The sequence below is a fragment of the Eptesicus fuscus genome, chromosome 10 (genome assembly GCF_027574615.1).
Source record: "Eptesicus fuscus isolate TK198812 chromosome 10, DD_ASM_mEF_20220401, whole genome shotgun sequence".
Lineage (NCBI taxonomy): Eukaryota > Metazoa > Chordata > Mammalia > Chiroptera > Vespertilionidae > Eptesicus > Eptesicus fuscus.
The window spans coordinates 13,100,616-13,121,174 of record NC_072482.1 but is presented as its reverse complement, the minus strand read 5'-3'; the positions used below and the strand labels follow the sequence as shown (position 1 = coordinate 13,121,174).

General features: G+C 41.5%; 1 protein-coding gene across 1 annotated transcript in view; it reads left to right on the top strand.

Annotated features, from left to right (window-relative positions):
• The window catches only part of ZNF318 (zinc finger protein 318), a 34,497-nt gene extending 16,487 nt beyond the window's left edge, over positions 1 to 18,010 (top strand). The window contains exons 6-10 of the mRNA XM_054722044.1: positions 640 to 944; positions 11,421 to 11,624; positions 12,086 to 12,185; positions 13,280 to 13,398; positions 13,666 to 18,010. Of these exons, the coding sequence (XP_054578019.1) occupies positions 640 to 944; positions 11,421 to 11,624; positions 12,086 to 12,185; positions 13,280 to 13,398; positions 13,666 to 16,956 (4,019 nt within the window). The 3' untranslated portion in view covers positions 16,957 to 18,010. The remainder of the gene's footprint in view (positions 1 to 639; positions 945 to 11,420; positions 11,625 to 12,085; positions 12,186 to 13,279; positions 13,399 to 13,665) is intronic.
• Positions 18,011 to 20,559: the final 2,549 nt, after the last annotated feature.

Below are 20,559 nucleotides of genomic sequence, written 5' to 3'. Positions count from 1 at the left end.
AAGAAAGAACATAACAAGGTTTCTAAATACTTCAGCTTGGTGATAGCATGGAAAATTAGAGTGTGAGAAGATATTTCTTCTGTTTTGGTTTGAACTATTTAGGTAAGAATCTTAGTTACTAATCCTGTGAGGATTAATTCATGAGGACCTGCCATTTGGATAGGAGATAACATTAAGTGAGTCTGAGGCATAGCTTAAAACTCAAGGTAGGCATTGGTGAAGGTTCCTTAAATCAGACAAAGTCAAATAAGTGACTAATTTTTGCTCTCTGAATAATTCTTTCCTTTGGAGAGGACAACCTCTAGATTCATAGTTACATCATTTATTAACCTTTTTAGAGACAAATGCACAAAAACTTGTATATACCATTTTGGGGATTCATGGAGCCCTGAAGGCAGTCTGTAGATTCCTTAGCTAATAAACCCTGTCTGAAAGATAATGTAATCACTCCTCCTTTACCTCCATAGCAGCTTCATCTAAACCAGCCCATGTAGAAGGAGAGTTCCACTTGCTTTGTAAAAGTTTTAGGGGAGAAAATGTCGTGACCATAAAGTCTTGAGAGTTTACTACTTATGACTGGAAAATAATGTCTTAACTTACTTTCTTTGTGTTTCTTTCTATTGACATTTGACTACTCAGGGGAAATGCTGCGCAAGAAACGAAGGGAGAAGGATGGCCACAAAGACCCTCTCCTGGTGGAAGTGAGTCGTCTTCAGGAGAACATTATGAAGGATATTGCAGAACTTCGACAAGAGGCAGAAGAGGCCGAAAAGAAGCAATCTGAACTGGACAAAGTGGCTCAGATCCTGGGAATTAACATTTTGGACAAATCTCAGAAGTCTTCAAATGACTATAAAGAGTCTTCCGAGAAGCCTGGGAAAACAGAAAAATCTAAGAGCCCAGAAAAAGTATCATCATACTCAAACTCCTCTTCGAAAAGCAAGGTAAAAACTCAACTTTTTCATTTCTATTTTTTTTATTTTCATGGACTCCTAAAGAAGCTTTCTAATTAACCGTTTTCTTAGCTTCCCTTTCCAACCTGTTCTTATTCTTTTTTTTTTTTTAAAATATATTTTATTGATTTTTTACAGAGAGGAAGAGAGAGGGATAGAGAGTTAGAAACATCGATTAGAGAGAAACATCGATCAGCTGCCTCCTGCACACCCCCTACTGGGGATGTGCCCGCAACCAAGGTACATGCCCTTGACCGGAATCGAACCTGGGACCCTTGAGTCCGCAGGCCGACGCTCTATCCACTGAGCCAAACCGGTTTCGGCGTGTTCTTATTCTTGTTAGAGTTTTGTAAAACATAGATCAGATACTCCAGAATTTTAGCAGTTCCTCTTTGCTAACAAGGTATAATCCCAAACCCTTAGTATTCAGGGCCCTCCATGTTCTTGTTTTAGCATTCACTCCAGTTTTGGCTTCTGATCTTATCATAATATACTGTATACACCATTTTGTGGGTTCATATTTAGCAATAAGGTTGTACATTTCAGTTCTCAAATCAGTACAGTAAAACCTCGATGTAATGGGCTAATTTGGGCAAGGGGGAATCTATTAAAACTGAAAGTCTGTTATATAATAAAATAGTTTTTCCAAATGCATGTTAAAATATTGACAAAGTAATCAGGTTTTACATATGTAGATGTAGTTGTATAATTAAAATTAAATGTGTATGAAATGTTTAGTTTCACAGAAAAGTTTTTTATATGTATTACTATAATTTTAAATTTATACTGAATAGGTCTAATAAATGCATGCATTCACCAGTCACCACGAGTAAATAAATGCACATGGCTGGGGCATGGCTTAATGTGTATCAGAATATCATTGGCCTGAACATGTTAAAACTGTTGCAGAAAGTCATATTACGAGACAACAGAACCAGTTACCTCTCACTCAATGTACACCCTATGATCAAGTGATAATCATTCACTGAACACTGTTTATGAGTCATGACTCTTGGATTTAAATATGTAGACATTAGTTGTACCTATGTAGTATTTATGTCAGCAAAATTACTACAGTGTTTTTTCCAACATATGACCTATTTGCTAAAATTTGTTAAAAATAACAGTGAATGCCCTAACTGGTTTGGCTCAGTGGACAGAACATCGACCTGCAGACTGAAGGGTCCCAGGTTTGATTCCGGTCAAGGGCATGTACCTTGGTTGCAGGCACATCCCCCTAGGAGGTGTGCAGGAGGCAGCTGATCGATGTTTCTAACTCTATCCCTCTCCCTTCCTTTCTGTAAAAAATCAATAAAAATATTAAAAAACAACAACAGTGAATTAGCCCTGGCTGGTGAGCTCAGTGGTTAAGAGTGTTGGCCCATGCACCAAAGGGTCTTGGGTTCAATTCCAGTCAAGGGCATGTGCCTGGGTTGCGGGTTTGCTTCCCATTCCCTAGTTGGGGTGTGTGCGGGAGGCAACCAGGTGATGTATCTCTCACATTGAAGTTTCTCTCTTTTGCTCTTTGTTCCTCCCTTCCTCCCTCCCTTCCACTCTCTGAAAAGCAATGAAAAAAATATTCTCTGGTGAGGATTAACAAAAACAAACAAACAGAAACAGTGAATTAACAAAAAAATAATAACCTGTTAATTTAATTATAAGCAAATCTTGGTTAAAGGCATTTTAAAACTAAACAAGGTGTTAATTTTCACATATGACATACAGACCAGAAATTTTGTTCATTAAATCTGAAGTCTGTTATATTGAGGTCTGCAAAATGGATGGTTTGCTATTTTTGATACAGGAACCACTGACTCTCAAAAGTGCTTTCTTTCCTTGGCTGCTATCACACTTCTTTCCTTCCTAGTATGCTGGCTGCTGCTGCTTAGTCTCCTTTACTGCCTATTCTCTTGTACCTGATCTTTAACTAGTTTAGTTCTTCAGGGCTCAGTCCTAGCTGAGTTCTCCAAATTTCTGCTTTCTCCTTAGGTCATTTTATCCAGTTATATGCTGAAACACTATGATGACACCTTCTAATTTTACAATGATTCTTTTGAGGTCCAAATCTAAGTCCAAGAGACTACTCATCATTTCTACTTCAATGTCTCAGACACTTCAAAATCAACATATTCTAAACTAAACTAATGATTGTGCTGAACCTCTCTCTAATTTTTCTCACTCTGGTGTTACCCAACTCAATGAGTGGCACTACTGCCCAACAGTTTTCACGACAACAACCTGAAAAACATACTTAGTGCTTTCCTTTCCCTTACTGCTTTATACCAAACTAGAGGCGCAATGCACGAAGATTTGTGCAAGAATGGGCTTTCCTTCCCCTGGCTGCTGGCACTGCCTTCGCTCCAGCCGGAGCCGCCTTTCCTCCTTTGCGCTGACCCAGAGCTGCCTTTCCATCTTCCATGCTGCCCAGAGGCCCAGAGCAGGTAGGGCAGTGCGGAACGCCAAACACTCCTGATTGGCTGGTAGGTGTTGTGAAGGCATAGTCAATTTGCATCTTTCTCTTTTATTAGTGTAGATTCTACCTACTCACCCTCCAAAATAAATCTAATTCCATCCATCTAACTATCTCCATTGCCATCCAAGTTCAAGCCACCTTCAATTCTTTTTCCTTTTTAAAATATATTTTTATTGATTTCAGAGAGGAAGGAAGAGGGTGAGAGAGATACATCAATGATGAAAGAGAATCATCGGTCAGCTGCCTCCTGCACACCCCCTACTGGGGATCGAACCCGCAACCTGGGCATGTGCCTTTGACCAGAATCAAACCTGGGACCCTTCAGTCCACAGGTTGATGCTCTATCCACTCAGACAAACCATCTAGGGGCCACCTTCAATTCTTGCTTGTACTGCTACACTCCTATTTCTTTCTCCAGATACAGCCAGTGATCATGATACTCCATGCCTATCTCTTCAGCCTCATTTATGCATCTTTTCCCCCTGGTTCACTATAATTTTATTACTGGCCTTTTCATTCTGCAAATCTGTCATTCCCTCTAATGTCTTTACATCTTCTCTTCCCTGTGATTATCATGCAAACCCTACTCTTTCCTTATCCCTTCTAACTAACTAATATTCATTCTTCAGGTTGCAGCTTAAATAAATTCTGACTCCCTTCCTTGATTTCCCAGACTGTTAAAATTGCCTGATATATACTTAAACAATACTTCTAACGTTTTGTCTTAGCATTTTTAAAATATATTTTTATTGATTTCAGAGAGAGGGAGAGAGATAGAAACATCAATGATGAGAGAGAATCATTGATCGGCTACCTCCTGCACATCCCCCACTGGGAATCGAGCTGCAACCTGGGCATGTGCCCTGACCGGGAATCGAACCATGACCTCCTGGTTCATAGGTTGTCACTCAACCACTGAGCCATGCTGGCTGGGCTGTCTTAGCATTTATGACAGTTATAATTATATAATTGCATGTGTTTCCCCAATTAGATTTTAAGGTTCAAGGGACAGGGACTATATCTGTCTTATTCTTCAATATAGTCCCCAATATGTAGCTCAATGCCTGGCACATAGTAAATGAGTAGTGCTCAATAAAAATTTCATTATGTCTTATACTCCTACCACCTCAAAATGCTTGCTCTTTTCTAGATGTTCAATATGCTATTTGCCCCTTTAATTTTGCATTAATAATCCTCTTAGCCTAGTGCAGTGATGGCGAACCTATGACACACGTGTCAGCACTGACATGCGTAGCCATTTCTGATGACACACGGCCGCTGAGGCGGCTGCATGCCGAGGATGAAACATTTGCGAAATAATGTTTTTTCCTCAAAGTGACACACTACCCGAGTTATGCTCAGTTTTTTGGCAAAGTTTGACACACCAAGATCAAAAGGTTGCCCATCACTGGCCTAGTGTAATCTTTCTCCCAACCCCACTCATCTACTAAGATCCAACTTGAATATTACTTTCTCCATGAAGGATTCCTGAGTTCTACCCAGATTTAGTCAGCCCTTCTTTAATACTTCTATAATATATTAGAGGCCCGGTACATGAAAATTCATGCACTGGATGGGGTGTCCCTCAGCCTGGCCTGCCCCTTTTCACAGTCCAGGAGCCCTCAGGGGCGGAAGGCGACCCGGCAATCAGGGTAAGGCAATGCCCCCATCACACCTCTGCTGCTGCCACTGCCGGCAGCGCAAGCCTCAGCCGGCCCTGGTTACCTGTGCCTCGGGCGGCCCTGGGCAGCTGGGTAGCCGCCATTGAGGCTTGCCTGCACCTCGGGCCGGCCCTGGGCGGCTGGGGGACTAAGGGGACTGGGGGACTCTGGATGCAGGTGCCTGGAGCAGCCAGATCCGCCTGGGGGCGGGCCTGGCCATTCCTCGTGCCTGCCGCCCTGGCGGGGTTGATCGGACTGGGCGCCACCATCTTGTGGCTGTGGGTGCCACCATCTTTGAGGGCATGGCAGTCAATTAGCATATTCCCTCCTTATTGGCTGTGGGCACCGTCCTCTTTGTGAGGACATGATGGTCAATTAGCATATTCCCTCTTTATTAGATAGGATTGCTTTGTTTCTTTGTAAGATGTATTACATCCTATCATATTTAAAACATGACCTATAGCATGTCTATTCTCATGCCTGTCTCTTCTAGTATGAGAACTTCCTGAGAATAAAAGAGTATAACTTATTTATCTTTGTGTTTCCCATGGCATCCATTATGTCTAGTATATAGTAGATGCTCAGTTTATGTTTGGGGTATAGAGAAGAGGATATTCTGTATACTCTATTCACTGAACTCTAATTATTCTATATCTTCCTGGGAGAGTTATCTTTCTCAACCAGGTAAGACTATACTCTTTTATACCAGAGTCATTGAGTTCAGATCTTTTAATGGGAGAAGAGCTTAAGAGTTCTGGCCCTTTGTAGTTGAGTTATACATTGTTTGGGGTTCTGTTTATTCACCAACCTCATGATAATCTATCATCTTTATTTGAGTCTTAATGTTCTCTAAAGCTAACAGGGATATGTTGCAATTCGGTTTTCATTTCAGCAGTAAGGAGCATTATATCTATAACCTCTTTTCTACCTTTTCTTGGTATTTCTTCTTTTTTTGCCTATCTTTAAAATGCATATTTGATTTTAGATTTTCGATTCATAAAAATAAACACATATTTCCATTCACTTAGACTACTACTATTAATACCTTGTTGTGTATTTCAAATACTCTTCTTCTGTTCATTAATTAATTTCACAAATATTTATTGATCTCTAAGAAAGTGCCCAGCATTATTCTAGATATGAGAAGTATAGCAGGGAACTGTATAGACAAAGTTCTTGTTTTTTATTCTCATGAAATAGGAGCAGATAGACAATAAATAAACAAGTTCAGGTTAAGTAATGACAATTGCCTAAAAAAAGGAAAACAGGATAAGGGATATAGTAGTTAGAGAAAGTTTTTTGGATAAGGTAACATTTGATATTCTATGCCTATTTACATATCTATTGATTATTCAAATGTATTTTGTTACATATTTTTCTCAGTAAATAATGAACATCTTTTCATGTCAATAAATAGACTTCTCTGCCCTAGTCGGTTTGGCACAGTGGATAGAGCATCGGCCTGTGGACTGAAGGGTCCCAGGTTCGATTCCAGTCAAGGGCACATGCCTGGGTTGTGGGCTAGGTCCCTGGTAGGGGGCGTGCAGGAGGCAGCCGATCAATGACTCTCATCATTGATGTTTTTATCTCTCTCTCCCTTTCCCTCTCCCTACCTCTCTGAAAGCAATAAAAATATATTAAAAAATAAAAATAGACTTCTTTAATAACATTTAAAAAAATATTGTTGATTTTTTACAGAGAGGAAGGGAGAGGGATAGAGAGTTAGAAACATCGATGAGAGGGAAACATGGATCAGCTGCCTCTTGCACACCTCCTACTGGGGATGTGCCCGCAACCAAGGTACATGCCCTTGACCAGAATTGAACCTGGGACCTTGCAGTCCGCAGGCCGACACTCCATCCACTGAGCCAAACCGGTTAGGGCTTTAATAACATTTTTAATGATCTTATTTTATTGTATGGATATCAAAGTTTATTTAATCAAGTCACCTGTTTTTGTTTTTTTGTTTTTGGAATAAATATTTATTGTTCAGATTATTACAGTTGTTACTCTTTTTCCCCCCATAGCTCCCCTCCACCCGGTTCCCACCCCACCCCATGCCCTTACTCCCCACGCCCTTACTCCCCACATTGTCCTCGTCCATAGGTGTAAGATTTTTGTCCAATCTCTTCCCACACACCCCCACACCCCTTTCCCCCCTGATAATTGTCAGTCCACTCCCTTTCTATGCCCCTGACTCTATTATATTCACCAGTTTATTCTGTTCTTCAGATTTTTTATTCACTTGATTTTTAGATTCACTTGTTGATAGATATGTATTTGTTGTCATTTTGTTGTTCATAATTTTTATCTTTACCTTTTTCTTCCTCTTCTTAGAGAATACCCTTCAGCATTTCATATAATACTGGTTTGGTGGTGATGAACTCCTTTAGTTTTTTCTTGTCTGTGAAGCTCTTTATCTGACCTTCAATTCTGAATGATAACTTTGCTGGGTAGAGTAATCTTGGTTGTAGGTTCTTATTATTCATCACTTTGTATATTTCTTGCCATTCCCTTCTGGCCTGCATAGTTTCTGTTGAGAAATCAGCTGACAGTTGTATGGGTACTCCCTTGTAGGTAACAAACTGTTTTTCTCTTGCTGCTTTTAAGATTCTCTCTTTGTCTTTTGCTCTTGGCATTTTAATTATGGTGTGTGTTGGTGTGGTCTTCTTTAGATTCCTCTTGTTTGGGGTTCTCTGCGCTTCCTAGACTTGTAAGTCTATTTCTTTCACCAAGTAGGGAAAGTTTTCTGTCATTATTTCTTCAAATATGTTTTCAATATCTTGCTCTCTCTCTTCTTCTGGCACCCCCATAATTTGGATGTTTGAACGCTTGGATGGTTCCTTACCAGAAAAAGCTACCTGCTTTTTCTGATGTTTGTACGCTTTGGATGGTTCCTTACACTATCTTTATACTTTTGGATTCTTTTTTCTTTTTGCTTTTCTGGTTGGGTGTTTTTTGCTTCTTTGTATTTCAAATCTTTGACTTGATTCTTGGAATCCTCTAGTCTGCTGTTGGATCTCTGTATATTATTTTTTATTTCAGTCAGTGTATGCTTAATTTCTGATTGGTTCTTTTTCATATCCTTGAAGGTCTCACTAAATTTCTCGGAGGTTTCTAGAAAATTCTTGAGTAACCTTATAACCGTGGTTATGAACTCTTTATCCAGTAGTTTGCTTTCATCCATTTCTTTCATTTGTGACTTGTTTCTTTGTCTCCACATTTTGGCTGCTTCCCTGTGTTTGTTTCTATGTACTGGGTAGCTGCTAAGTCTCCTTTATTGATAGAGTGGCCTTGTGTGGTTGGTGTCCTATAGGGCCCATTGTCTCAGCCTCCCCAGTCACCTGAGGTGGAGGCTCTTGGTGCACCCCTTTGTGGGCTGTGTGCACAGTCTTGTTGTAGTTAACCCTTGATTGCTATTGGTATCACTGGGAGGAATTGACCTCCAGGCCAATTGGCTATGATGACCAGCTGTGTCTACACTGGAAGATCTGTTGCGCAGGAGCCACCCTTATGGGGCAGGACTTGCTTCAGTGGGACTTTGGTGCTCACTGGGTCTGCCCCTTGAGTGTGTCTCTTATGGATGTGAAGAGTTGTAATCCGATATGGTCTCACTCTGACCACTGGATACACTGGCTCTTGGATCTCCAAGGAGGTGCAAAGTCAGCCACTGTTTGGGGCCGCCCAGCAGGGGCTACAGAGACATCTGCAGATTCCTCCTCTTTGTATGGGGTTTGGAAGTGCCCTGACGAGGCCCAGCTGTGAAGCAAGGCTGCTGCTGCTGCCAGGTAGTGGGCCTTCTTTTGGAATCTCTGGGGCTCTCTCTCTGGGGCTCTCTAACCCAGTTGTAGTTTGTTTTAGGCAAAGGAACAGGTCATTCATATGCAAAAGCCGCTGCTCACAGCTTGGGTGTAATTGGGTGGGGCTGGGTCTCTGGGAATCACCAGGGGGGAGCAAACAGCAATGGCTGCCCTGAACTGGAGAAGTCCCTGGTTCTCTGCGTCCTGCGCGCATGCCCTCCCCTATCCCCCCACCCCCGCCTTGCAGGAACCATGATCGCTCTGAGCACCTGTAAGAGTAAGCCACCCTCGCGTTCCTGTCCCGATGCCAGACAGTCCAGTTTCTCCCCGTATATGTCTGGGTCCCCCAGAGTCTCCCCCGGAACTGGAGTTCAGAGCAAGCGGGAGCTTGTATCTCCCTCTCTGTTTAAAAAGCAGCACATCCAGGTGCAGCACTTTTCGTGCCTCCGCACTTCTTACCGGTCGGTCTCAGTGAGCTTTCTTTACCTCTCTAGTTGTGGAATTTCCACTCAGCCAGCTTTCCTGTGGTTCTGGGTGGTAGTTGTTCTGCCGTTTAGTTGTGGTGATTACCTATGCCACCATCTTGGTTTCTGCCAAGTCACCTGTTTTTTGACATAATAATTTCTTTAGGCTAAATGGCAAGGAGGCCCTAGATGGTTTGGCTCAGTGGATAGAGCCTCGGCCTGCTAACTGAAAGGTTTCAGGTTCCATTCCGGTCAAGGACACATTCCCGGGTTGTGCGCTTGATCTTCAGTGGGGGACTTGCAGGAGGCAGCTGATCCTTGATTCTCTCTCATCATGGATGTTTCTATCTCTCTCTCCCTCTTCCTTCCTCTCTGAAATCAATAAAAATATATTTTAAAAATAAAATAAAATAAATGTCAACGAGTAAAATTACCAGGTCAAAGAGTATAAAGAATTTTGAGGTATGTAATATGTATTTCTAGATTATCTTCCAGAAAGATGGTGCCAGTTAATACTCACCAACAATGTATGCATACACCCACCCCTTACCTGCTGGGCGTGATTTCTCTAATGACTCTCAAGTAATATTCTAGTAGAGAAAGATTATCTTTGGTGTGCTAATTGTTTTCCTTTCTCAATCCTGTCCTTTTCCCACCGGTCAATATTACGGGTGACCAGTTCCCTGATTTTGTCTACTATAGAACTGCATGTATACTTAACCCACTCTGTGTTCCAAAATTATCTCTTTTTTTAAAATATATTTTTATAGATTTCAGAGAAGAAGGGAGAGGGAGAGAAAGATACAAACATCAATGATGAGAGAGAATCACTGATTGGCTGCCTCCTGCATGCCCCACACTGGGGATTGAGCCAGCAACCCAGGCATATCCTCTCCCTGGGAATTGAACCATGACCTCCTGGTTCATAGGTCGATGCTCAACCACTGAGCCACGCCGGCCAGACTCCAAAATTATCTTTTTTCCTTTCCTCACTCCCCAACATTAACCAAAATTCTTATTTCCTAAGTGTCTTGTTCTCAGCTTACTAACAAATGAATTCATACTAAAATATTTATTATTGATAACTTAATGTTTGGGAGTGATATACGGTATTTTAAAAGAGGATTCATGTTAACCGAGAGGTATAAATTGGTGGTATATAATACCAATGGTGGTATTTTAGGCAGTTAGAACTATTTTACCCAGCCCTAGCAGGTTTGGCTCAGTGGATAGAGTGTTGGTCTGCAGACTGAAGGGTCCTGGGTTCAATTCCAGTCAGGGGCACATGCCCGGTTTGTGGCGTGTAGGAGACAGCCAATTAGTGATTGGCTGTCTCTCTCATTATTAATGTTTCTATATCTCTCATTATTAATGTTTCTATATCTCTCATTATTAATGTTTCTATATCTCTCTCCCTTTCCCTTCCTCTCTGAAATCAATAAAAATATATATTTTTTAAAAAGATATTTTACCCAGATTCTGTTGTCATCCCACATAGACTACTATCTGCTTTGTGTACAACATCAGCCCTGCTCTCCCCAGTGTTCCATAAGCATCTGTGATAAGTGAGTTTACTATCATCTGTCTATTCTCTGCATTTGCATAACCTATCAATTACCTTTTCCATTTGGGTTTTCTTCCCTCCATAGTTGTCATTATGATTTTAAAATTTAACTGTTACATTTAATTGCATAGGTAACACTTTCAACATCTACCAACGGGTATACAATAAAAAGATTCTTATCCTTTTTCTCTACTTCCCCTCCCAAGAGGCAGCCAACTTTTCAATAATCTTTAGTATTCTTCTAGATATTTGGGATATATAACTAAATATATTGCCATTGTGATTTATTCTCCAGGAGGAGATAACATTATGGAGTCTAATTAGTTATGTTTGAGCCTTACAGACTTCTTGTGGAGTTTACCCCAGTTTATGCAGCTTTAGGCACTGGAAATATGATCATACAGGCCTATTTCTATAATTGTGATAGGCAACCTGCTTTTTCTGAGCGAATACAGATCTATACTACCTTGAATTCCTTCTAAGTGCAGGGTTTTTCCCCCTGTAGGAATCAAAGGTAAACAATGAGAATTCTCGTACTAAGAGCCCCAAGCCTACAGAGAGCCTCCAGCCAACTCCTAAGCAATTTGATCAGCCCATTGCTGCCTATGAGTATTATGATGCTGGCAATCACTGGTGCAAGGACTGCAACACCATCTGTGGGACCATGTTTGACTTCTTCACCCATATGCACAATAAGAAGCATGCACAGGTAGGTACTCTGCCCTCTGTTATTTCTACTCTCACCCATCTTCCCCTCAAACTTCTATACCCCTATCTGCATTACAAAGCTGGCAAATGAAACATTCTCATATGGGCAGGAGCCCCAATATGAAGAGCCAAGAGATACCAACAAAGGAGACACCATCCCCAGAGCTCAGTCTAGGGGACCTGCCTGTAACTAAACACCATGACAAGTGTAAGTGAGGCTTCAGCCTCTTTTGATTCCTTGAGTACCTGATTATTTGTTTCATTTTATCCATTGCTGGTACTTGCTCTAACATTTGTTTACCTTTTCCACAGGTGATTTCCATTTAAACAGTTGGCAGAGCGGGTGGGGGTGGGTAGCTGGGGGCTTCTGGTCCCCCCTGGTGTGTGGGGAGAAAGAAAAAGAAAAGCGGGTCATTGAGTTTTTAGTGCTGTTGTGTGAGCACCTCTGCCTCTTGCAAATAGACATTGGATCCCTACAACAGACCTTGGGCTTCAAAGACCCAGAGTGAGGCCAAGCAAGATGCTGTAAAGCGCACTGACAAGATAACTGTTCCTGCAAAAGGTATGTTTCCTCCCTACCATTTTTGTGATTTCCTTATATTCAGCCAAGGAGGTGTCCCTGAACTGAAGTGTTAGGAAGCAGCATAGGGTGAGACAAATACTTTTTTAAAAAATATATTTTATTGATTTTTACAGAGAGGAAGGGAGAGGAATAGAGAGTTAGAAACATCGATGAGAAACATCGATCAGCTGCCTCCTGCACACCCCCTACTGGGGATGTGCCCGCAAACAAGGCACATGCCCTTGACCGGATTCGAACCTGGGACCCTTCAGTCCACAGGCTGACGCTCTATCCACTGAGCCAAACCGGCTAGGGTGAGACAAATACTTTTGATAAAACTGTAAGAATGCCTTCTGCGTGTAAAGCAGTCTACTAAGTCATGAAGAAATATAGAATTGCATAAGACAAGAATGTTCCCTATCCATATGGCCAAAAATCCAACAAATATTAAACATGTAGACCACTTAAAAATATAATTTACTTGGTCACTGGCTTATGCACTAAAATCTTATTTATTTGAAATCCAGATAAAAAAGAACAATAAGGTGCAGTAATTTAACTGCCTTTTCAGCTATGTAATATTTTTGAATAGTCATTGTTAAGGGAGTAAAATGAGAAATAGGAAATATCTTTATCTTTAAACTTCTCAATTTCATTCCTTCATAAGTAGTCAATGCTGCTACATCCTTTAGATCTGAAGGAAGTAGATGATTTCTGAGTAATATCAATATGACAGCTCCTCATGCAGATGGTACTATGCTAACTACTTGGCAGTATAGTTTTTCAGTCTCCTAAAATACTTAGTGCTGGTTGGATTTTGAGGAGAATTGGCAATAGAAATGAGTCTGTCACAGGAAATTCCTGAGTATACCAGTTAATGTTCCCAAGAGGTAGAAGGCATAGATCCTGAGTTCAAGCTTTAAGTTGGAAAGACTGTGCCATTGAAATTCATCTAAATATTTCTACTTACTCAAAGTGGGTAAGGTCCTCTGTATATTAACATTTTACTGTAAAGGGGAAGTGGGGTTTCCTTTGGTTGCTGTCATCCTGGGTGGAAATAACTTAGTTTCTTGACTTTCTTCCACTTCCTTCAGGCTCTGAGTTTCTGATTCCCATCACTGGATATTACTGTCAGCTCTGTGAGGAATTTTTGGGGGATTCAATTTCTGGAGAGCAACATGTGAAGGGTCACCAACACAATGAGAAATATAAGGTTGGTTTTTGTATTTGCCTATGGAGTTTACCACTTTCTGCAGTAATCCTTTTGCCTTTGTCAAACAAGTTGAGAGCCATAAAAAAATCATTAACACTTCAAATTCCATATGATCACTAGGACATTTTCAATTCTAGTGAGAGATGCTGACCTGATAGAACCATTTATATCCTTGAGGAAGATGATGTCTAGGGATTAGTGTGGTCAAGATTGTCTCTCTTATAGTATTTTGACCAGTTGTTGAGCCTTTATCTTTTCTCTTCCCAGAAATATGTGGTTGAAAACCCATTGTATGAGGAGCGACGGAATCTGGACCACCAAGCTGGCTTGGCTGTGGTCCTAGAGACAGAACGCCGACGTCAGAGTGAGCTAAAGCGCAAACTTACTGAGAAACCAAAGGAAGAGAAAAAAGAAAAAAAGGCAAAGATCCTGAAAGACGTAAAGGAAGATGACAAGGTCTTTGAGGAATTAGAGGACCAACTCTCTGAGGACAGTAACTCCCCTGAAAAGGCTGAAAACAAGAGGAAGGGTAGCATTAAACTACAATTAAAAGAAGAAGTAAAGAAAGAATCACCAGCATCTTCCTCTTTTGGGAAATTCAGCTGGAAGAAGCCAGAAAAAGAGGAGGAAAAAAATTCAGTGGCCCAAAATATGCCCAAGGAAGAGACCATGGAAAGCAGTAAGGACAAAGAGGATGGCAAAGCTGAAGCTGGAAAGGCAAAGCCCATCAAAATCAAGCTCTCTGGGAAAACTGTTGTTGCACATACTAGCCCTTGGATGCCTGTTGTGACAACTTCAACCCAGACTAAGATCCGACCCAACCTGCCTATTCCATCCACAGTGCTCCGTAAGTCAGGGTTAGCCACAGTCAGCAAGCCAGCTCCTCTTAACACCTTTCTATCCATCAAGTCCTCTGGAACCACTGCTAAACCTCTCCCAGTGGTTAAAGAATCTTCATCTGATCTCCTCTTGCCTCCTGATATCATCTCCAAAGCATTTGGAGGGGAAGAAGTGATTCTAAAAGGGTCTCCAGAGGAAAAAATGATGTTGGCTGAAAAGAAGGAGCCATCCCATATACCTGAACAAATTCTTCCACCTCCTCCACCACCTCCTCCACCCCCACCCCCACCACCCCCAGTGATACCTCATCCAGCTGCAGCTGCTCCTTCTGCTCAAGCAAAGTCTGTTTTGGCTCCAGTAAAATCAAACCCAACTGTATCTCACACTCTCAGCCCTGGCTTCCTGGGTCCTAACATTTTGAATCCAGTGTTGCCGGCAGCCATCATAGCCTCAGCACAGCCAACTGCCATTCCTTCTGACGAGACAGCTCCTGGGGTGAGTGAGAGTGACCGGGACCAGATCTTATTCTCTGTGTTAGTGCGTCCACCACCTCCCCTCTCAAGTGTGTTCAGTGAACAAGCCAAAAAATTGGAAAAGCGAAATTCATGCTTAGCCACAGCCAATGCTAAGGACCTGTATGACATATTCTACAGTAGTGGTGGAAAGGGGGGCCCTGAGACTAAGCTGAGTGGTGGTCCATTGGCCAATGGGGAACATAGCAACTTTTCTAGAGCTGAAAGTTCAGACACCTTTTCCACTTCTACTTTGAACAACAGTGCATCCCAAGAGGAGTTGCCTCGAGATAGAAGTTTGGTTTCTGCTCCTTCATTTGGAAACCCTAAAAAACACATTGCAAAAACTCCGGTGTCCCTAGGGAAATGGTCAGTTGTAGACTCAAAAAGCAGAGGCAGCAGCTATGGCTTCCTACAGCCTCTGACAAGGTTGTGTCAAAGCAAGCCTTATGAAACTGTTACCCCAAAGACAGACACTTTGGCTTTGTGGACTTCTAGCTCCTTCCAGGGTGTCACTAATAGGGATATATCTCCAGAAGGAAAAATGGAAGTTGACCTGGGAGAGCCAGGGCCACCAGGTGTAGAGCCAGCCCCTCAGCTGTCAGATAAATACTGTAAAACCATGGAATCTCAGAAATTGGTAGAAACCCATCTTATGAAATCTGGTAGCATGGATGAGGAAAGCCAAGAGCTTCACCAATCTAAGGATTGTGGAGAAAGTAAGATAGAGGCAAACACTGATCTAAAAAAAATGGGAGCAAAGCTCTCTGAGAGGATGGTAGAAAAGGGAATAGGCATCAGTGTTGGCCCCAATAATATAGAGGATTCTAATTTGAATCATAGGAACAGATACATGTGGGAGGGAAAAATAGAACAGCACAAATTGCAAATGACTGACAAAAAGATGGAACACTCCAAGAAATTGATGATAGGAAGTGAAACTCAAAGTAAAGTAATGATTGAATTGAGTGCACAGACTCTCTCTTCCACAAAGGCAAAAATAGACTCATTTCCACCGAAAACTAGGTCTTTACTCCAGAACCCACAGGACACAACTGTGAAAATTTCTACTCCAGAATTGCTTCTTCAGTCCCCAGCCCGATCAGATACATATATAACAGATTGTGAGTGCCTAGAAAATTCAACTCCAGAATCAACTTCTAGAGCTTCAAGGTACAGAAGTCTCAAATTCAAGAGAGAAAGATCGAAAGATATTCAGGGTAAATTGATCTGTGAACTGGCTGGTTGGGATGAGAACAAGAAGCCAGAGGCCGGGGAGAGCGTGGAGAAACCAGAAGCAGACACCCTGGAGCTACGAGATGTCCACCCAGAGTTAACAGTGACAATAGAGAGCAAGGCCTTAGAAGACTTAGAAGTTACAGACTTGAAAGTAGAAAAGCTTGCTGACCTCGGGAACCTGGGGGATATGGGTATTGATTTCTGCAATACTCAAGTAGACCCAGCACATAGATCCCCAACTTCCCTGACTCAGAAATTGTATGAAGAAAATTCTTTGTCAGCTATAGGATGTAATGCCCCACCTCTCACTGACTTTGAACCAATCCCATCCTTTTCTGAGTTTCCATTAGATTCTCCCAAAACCCCGGTGCTTAACTTTGAAGCAGAGGGTGAACAAACCTCATCTAATCCCAGAAGTGGGAGGATCACTCCTAACATTTTGAAAACTGGACATCCTATAGAAAATGTTGACCTTGGCTTGGGGAGTCTAGAGGGAACACATCAGGCCCTTGACCTGTTGGCAGGAGGAATGATGCCTGAGGAAGTAGAAGGAACTTCTCAATTAGAGAAACAAGATTCACTCTGTTTGGAATCAGAAACAATAAACCCCGAAGGCCTTGGGCCATCTCCTTGCCTTCCAGACCTTGTTGACTTTGTCCCACGGACATCTGGAGTTCAGAAAGAGAAGTTATGTTCTCATCTCTCTATACCAGGTGAACCTTCGGAGTGCAGTTCCTTAGAGATGGTACCACTACAGCCAGAAATAGTGAATGCATCCATCACAAGGGTAGCAGTTCCTCCAGTAGATGAAGATAATGAAAACCCTTTGAATTTGGTAAAATCTTTGACTTCCGGGTCCTCTACAAGGGAGCAGGTAATTGGAGGCAATACTGTCACTCAGGAAATACTTGCACGAGAAGCTGCAGTTGATGTCCAGGACCACACAGAATCCAGTGTTCACAACTAGTACATATCCAGAGCTACTTGTGGATGAATCAAATTGAGTTCTAGAAATCCAGTGCCCAAATGATCCAGGACTATTTGGCTATCTCATTCAGAACCTACACCATGAGATGCAGTCAGCATCTAAATGTTCATGGAAGAAAAAAATAGTTACCTCCTTTCCTTTTTTTTCTTTCTCCTTAAGATATCAGACAAATCAATCATAATTTCTATATATATCTGTAAAAAAGTATTTTCTGTTAAATTTTTTTGCCAATTTATTTTCTCCTACTTTGTCATTAAAATCAAATGTCTATCTGGCTTACCACATAGTGTGCTTTGATTGTATTTTTGCCTTTGACTCTGCCATTTCTGAAATGTGGGGTGGGGAGGAAGAACTGACTTCTCCAATTGCTGTGTTGTATCCCCACCCAGTTTTCTGGGCAGCTTGGTGGGTCTCTGGGAGAAACACAAGAAAGCCTACAGAAATGGAAAACTGATGAAGGAAGGATTGTTCCTCTGTTAGGCTTCCATTTGGATGGGCCTGCCTTAAGTTTGTTTACTGTTTACTTCCTCGTGGCATGTCAACCCCCATACTTTCCTCATTCTGTTGCTTTTGCTTGAAATGGTCCTACTAACTCACAAATCTGTTTGGAAAAGGCCTCAGTAAACATGGAAGAAAATCTAGCAGGCTCACTATTGGAAGACGACGACAAATCGGTAAGGCTTATTCATAGCTCAGTGCCAGAAGCAGATATGCTTTTGGGGTCACTTTTGTTTTCAAAATGGCCTTTGTTTATTGTATTGTGATGCAGTAATACTTTGTGTTAAATTGCATAGCAGTCATTTCTGTTCTGAAGAGGCAGAAGATCTGAAACTTGTTCTGGGATTGGATTTATTCTCTGTTCCACAACCCATATGTATTCCTTTCTCTACCTCTTCCCAAGTTATTTCCACCATAGTGTGATGTTTTGGGTTGTACATTTTGTTCAAAAGATTAAAGAATTTATGAGTTGGCTTGGACAAGTTTAACTTTATTTTTAATGTGTTAATTACTTGGAATAAATGTATTAATCTCATGTTTCTTTCTGGATTTTTGTTTTGAAACCACACACATTTGACCTCCACAGGAAAACTAAAGCAATGAATCCCCACTGCTCTATTTTCTATACTCCCTTCAATTGTTTGTTTGTTTGTTTTTTGGGGGGGCTACTTTCTTTATGCAAATTATTAGATTATAGTCTGTGCTCCAGTGCTGCCTAGATGGGTAGTAAATAGTGGACCGTGGTCTAGTTTTGGCATCTTCCTGTTGTTAAGCTTTTTATATAACTTGGTGTTGACTCTCCCTAGCTCCTCTGGGAACTGAGCTTCCCCAGGAACACGCATGTTCTTGCTGAGTGCTCTTGGGAATCAGGGAGCTTGGTCCTCAGGTGTTCTCACATCTGTTGTCAGCAATCTATAAACTGTCTCAACAGAGGCTGCAGAGTCTTGTTCTCCCCCAACCTCCCCTCCCCCAACTCTCAAAAATAATGCAAAGTTGCCAATCTGTTTTCTTAAGAATTCTTTTGTCCCTGTTTCCTTGTGTGCAGAGCTATAGAATCCCTACTTTGAGTTTGGAAGACTATTTGCTTTTTCTAGAGCCTTGACTAATATTTATTTAGAAGTTGTCTTGGCCTCTCTTCATCATGTGAAAAGGGCACAGATTTTAGGTTCTTTAATGTTCCTCAGCCAGTTGCCTTGCTGTGATTTGGAAAATGTTACTTCACCTCACGATGCCACAGGGGTCCGTCCGCCCTTCTTTAAGATGAAGATTATTATCTCTATCTCAGCACCAAATGTGTACAGGGTCAGGCCTCCTGAGGAGTTGTTTAGGACTGCTTTTTTAGGCTGAAGCCTGCATCAATGCACTTTTCTGGCCTGGAAACTAGACTGATTCAGAAGGCTAGCTATGCACAGCTAGCTTCAGAGAAAATAAAAGTTTAAAATGCCAGTTGTTACTGATTTTCAGGACTGTTCCCTTAGTAAGTTCCGCCTCCCTTTGGGGAAAGAGTGATGTGGGGTTAATCCTATCCAGAACACACTCCTAACCTCACTTCATCTCAGAGTGAGTCAAAATCCTTTTCCAGGTCAGGAGAGGGCTACTTGAGAAGGGAAGGGAAGAGAAGCAAAATTTAGGAAGGGCAGAACTAATTCAAGTAGCTGGGGCTAGAGTACTTTGAGCAACTCCTCTTATACTCTCTTGATAACTTGAAGCTTTATGCTAAAGGCATCTGCCATCCTCAAAGGTTTTCTAGAATAATGCTCCTTACAACAGCTGAAGCAACAGTATTCTTCATATCTGCCTTGAAACCAGCAGAGGGAGAGCTTTTAGGATTCTGTGGTCTGGGCAGGAAGTGTTGCTGGCTTCCTCTAGTCAGTGGGATCTAGCTTTGAAGCCCATCCAGAGAAGCCATGTGAAAGAAAGGGCAGAACTCGTAACCCAGTTGCTAGCTTCTAGAGCAGTGATGGCGAACCTATGACACGCGTGTCAGCACTGACACGTGTAGCCATTTCTGATGACACGCGGCCGCATGCCGAGGATGAAACATTTGCTGCTCCTGAGGATGAAACATTTGCGACTAGAGTCTTGGAGTTAGTTTTTTCCTCAAAGTGACACACTACCGGAGTTATGCTCAGTTTTTTGGCGAAGTTTGACACACCAAGCTCAAAAGGTTGCCCATCACTGGCCTAGAGTTTCAGTACCATCATGGTACTGAATACATTTTTACCTTGGGAGACAGAGGCATAAGCAGGGAGCGGCCCTAATCTTTATGTGTGGCTTATGGAATATAACTGTGTTTTAAATTTCTGTAAACATCAGAAGCATTTTTATTGGATCCTCTCAACTGTGAGAACCATTGATGAGCAGTTACGTTTAAATTTGGGCAAACACTTAATTTTTACCTAAGTTGTATAAATAACTCCCTAAAAATTTCCCTTGGTTCTGTGAATGGAGACCTCTTGCTTTATAAACCATCTTTCTCCTATTCACAGCTAGCTTCAGGGCACATAATACTCTTAATAACCTTTCTATTAACTATTCCCACTTTACCTCATGCCACTCCATCTCTTTAAAAAAGTCTAAAAAGTAAAAAAGTTAGCTAATGTTTTGGTAGCAAAGCATGACAGAACATATGCCCATTTACCAGACTACCAGGTTCAGGGACTTAGGAAGAATGGGGAGAGGTATGTGTATATTTAGGGTTCGAGTTACAGTATACAGGCATCCCATGGGGATGTTAAGTATATATTTTTAAAGGGTAGAGGTGAGTTCAGAGAGGAAATGACATATAAAGGAAGTGAGGTGGGGTTTTAAAAATACATCCCTAAAACTTGGTTCTCACTTCAACAAAGCTTACCTACCAAGACCAGAATGAGAATCTAATGAGCAAGATTCTCATTTATTAACAATTTTGGGAGAAAATGGACAAATGAAAGTTAGTTTGGGGTTGTGAGCACATTTCTTCTGTGTGCAGTTTAATTTTGCAATAATTATGTAATTTTAAATAAAAAATATGTATACAGTAACAATATTCATTGATAAGCCAAGCAGTTGAACTTACAATGAAAATCTTTTGCCCTTAAAGAA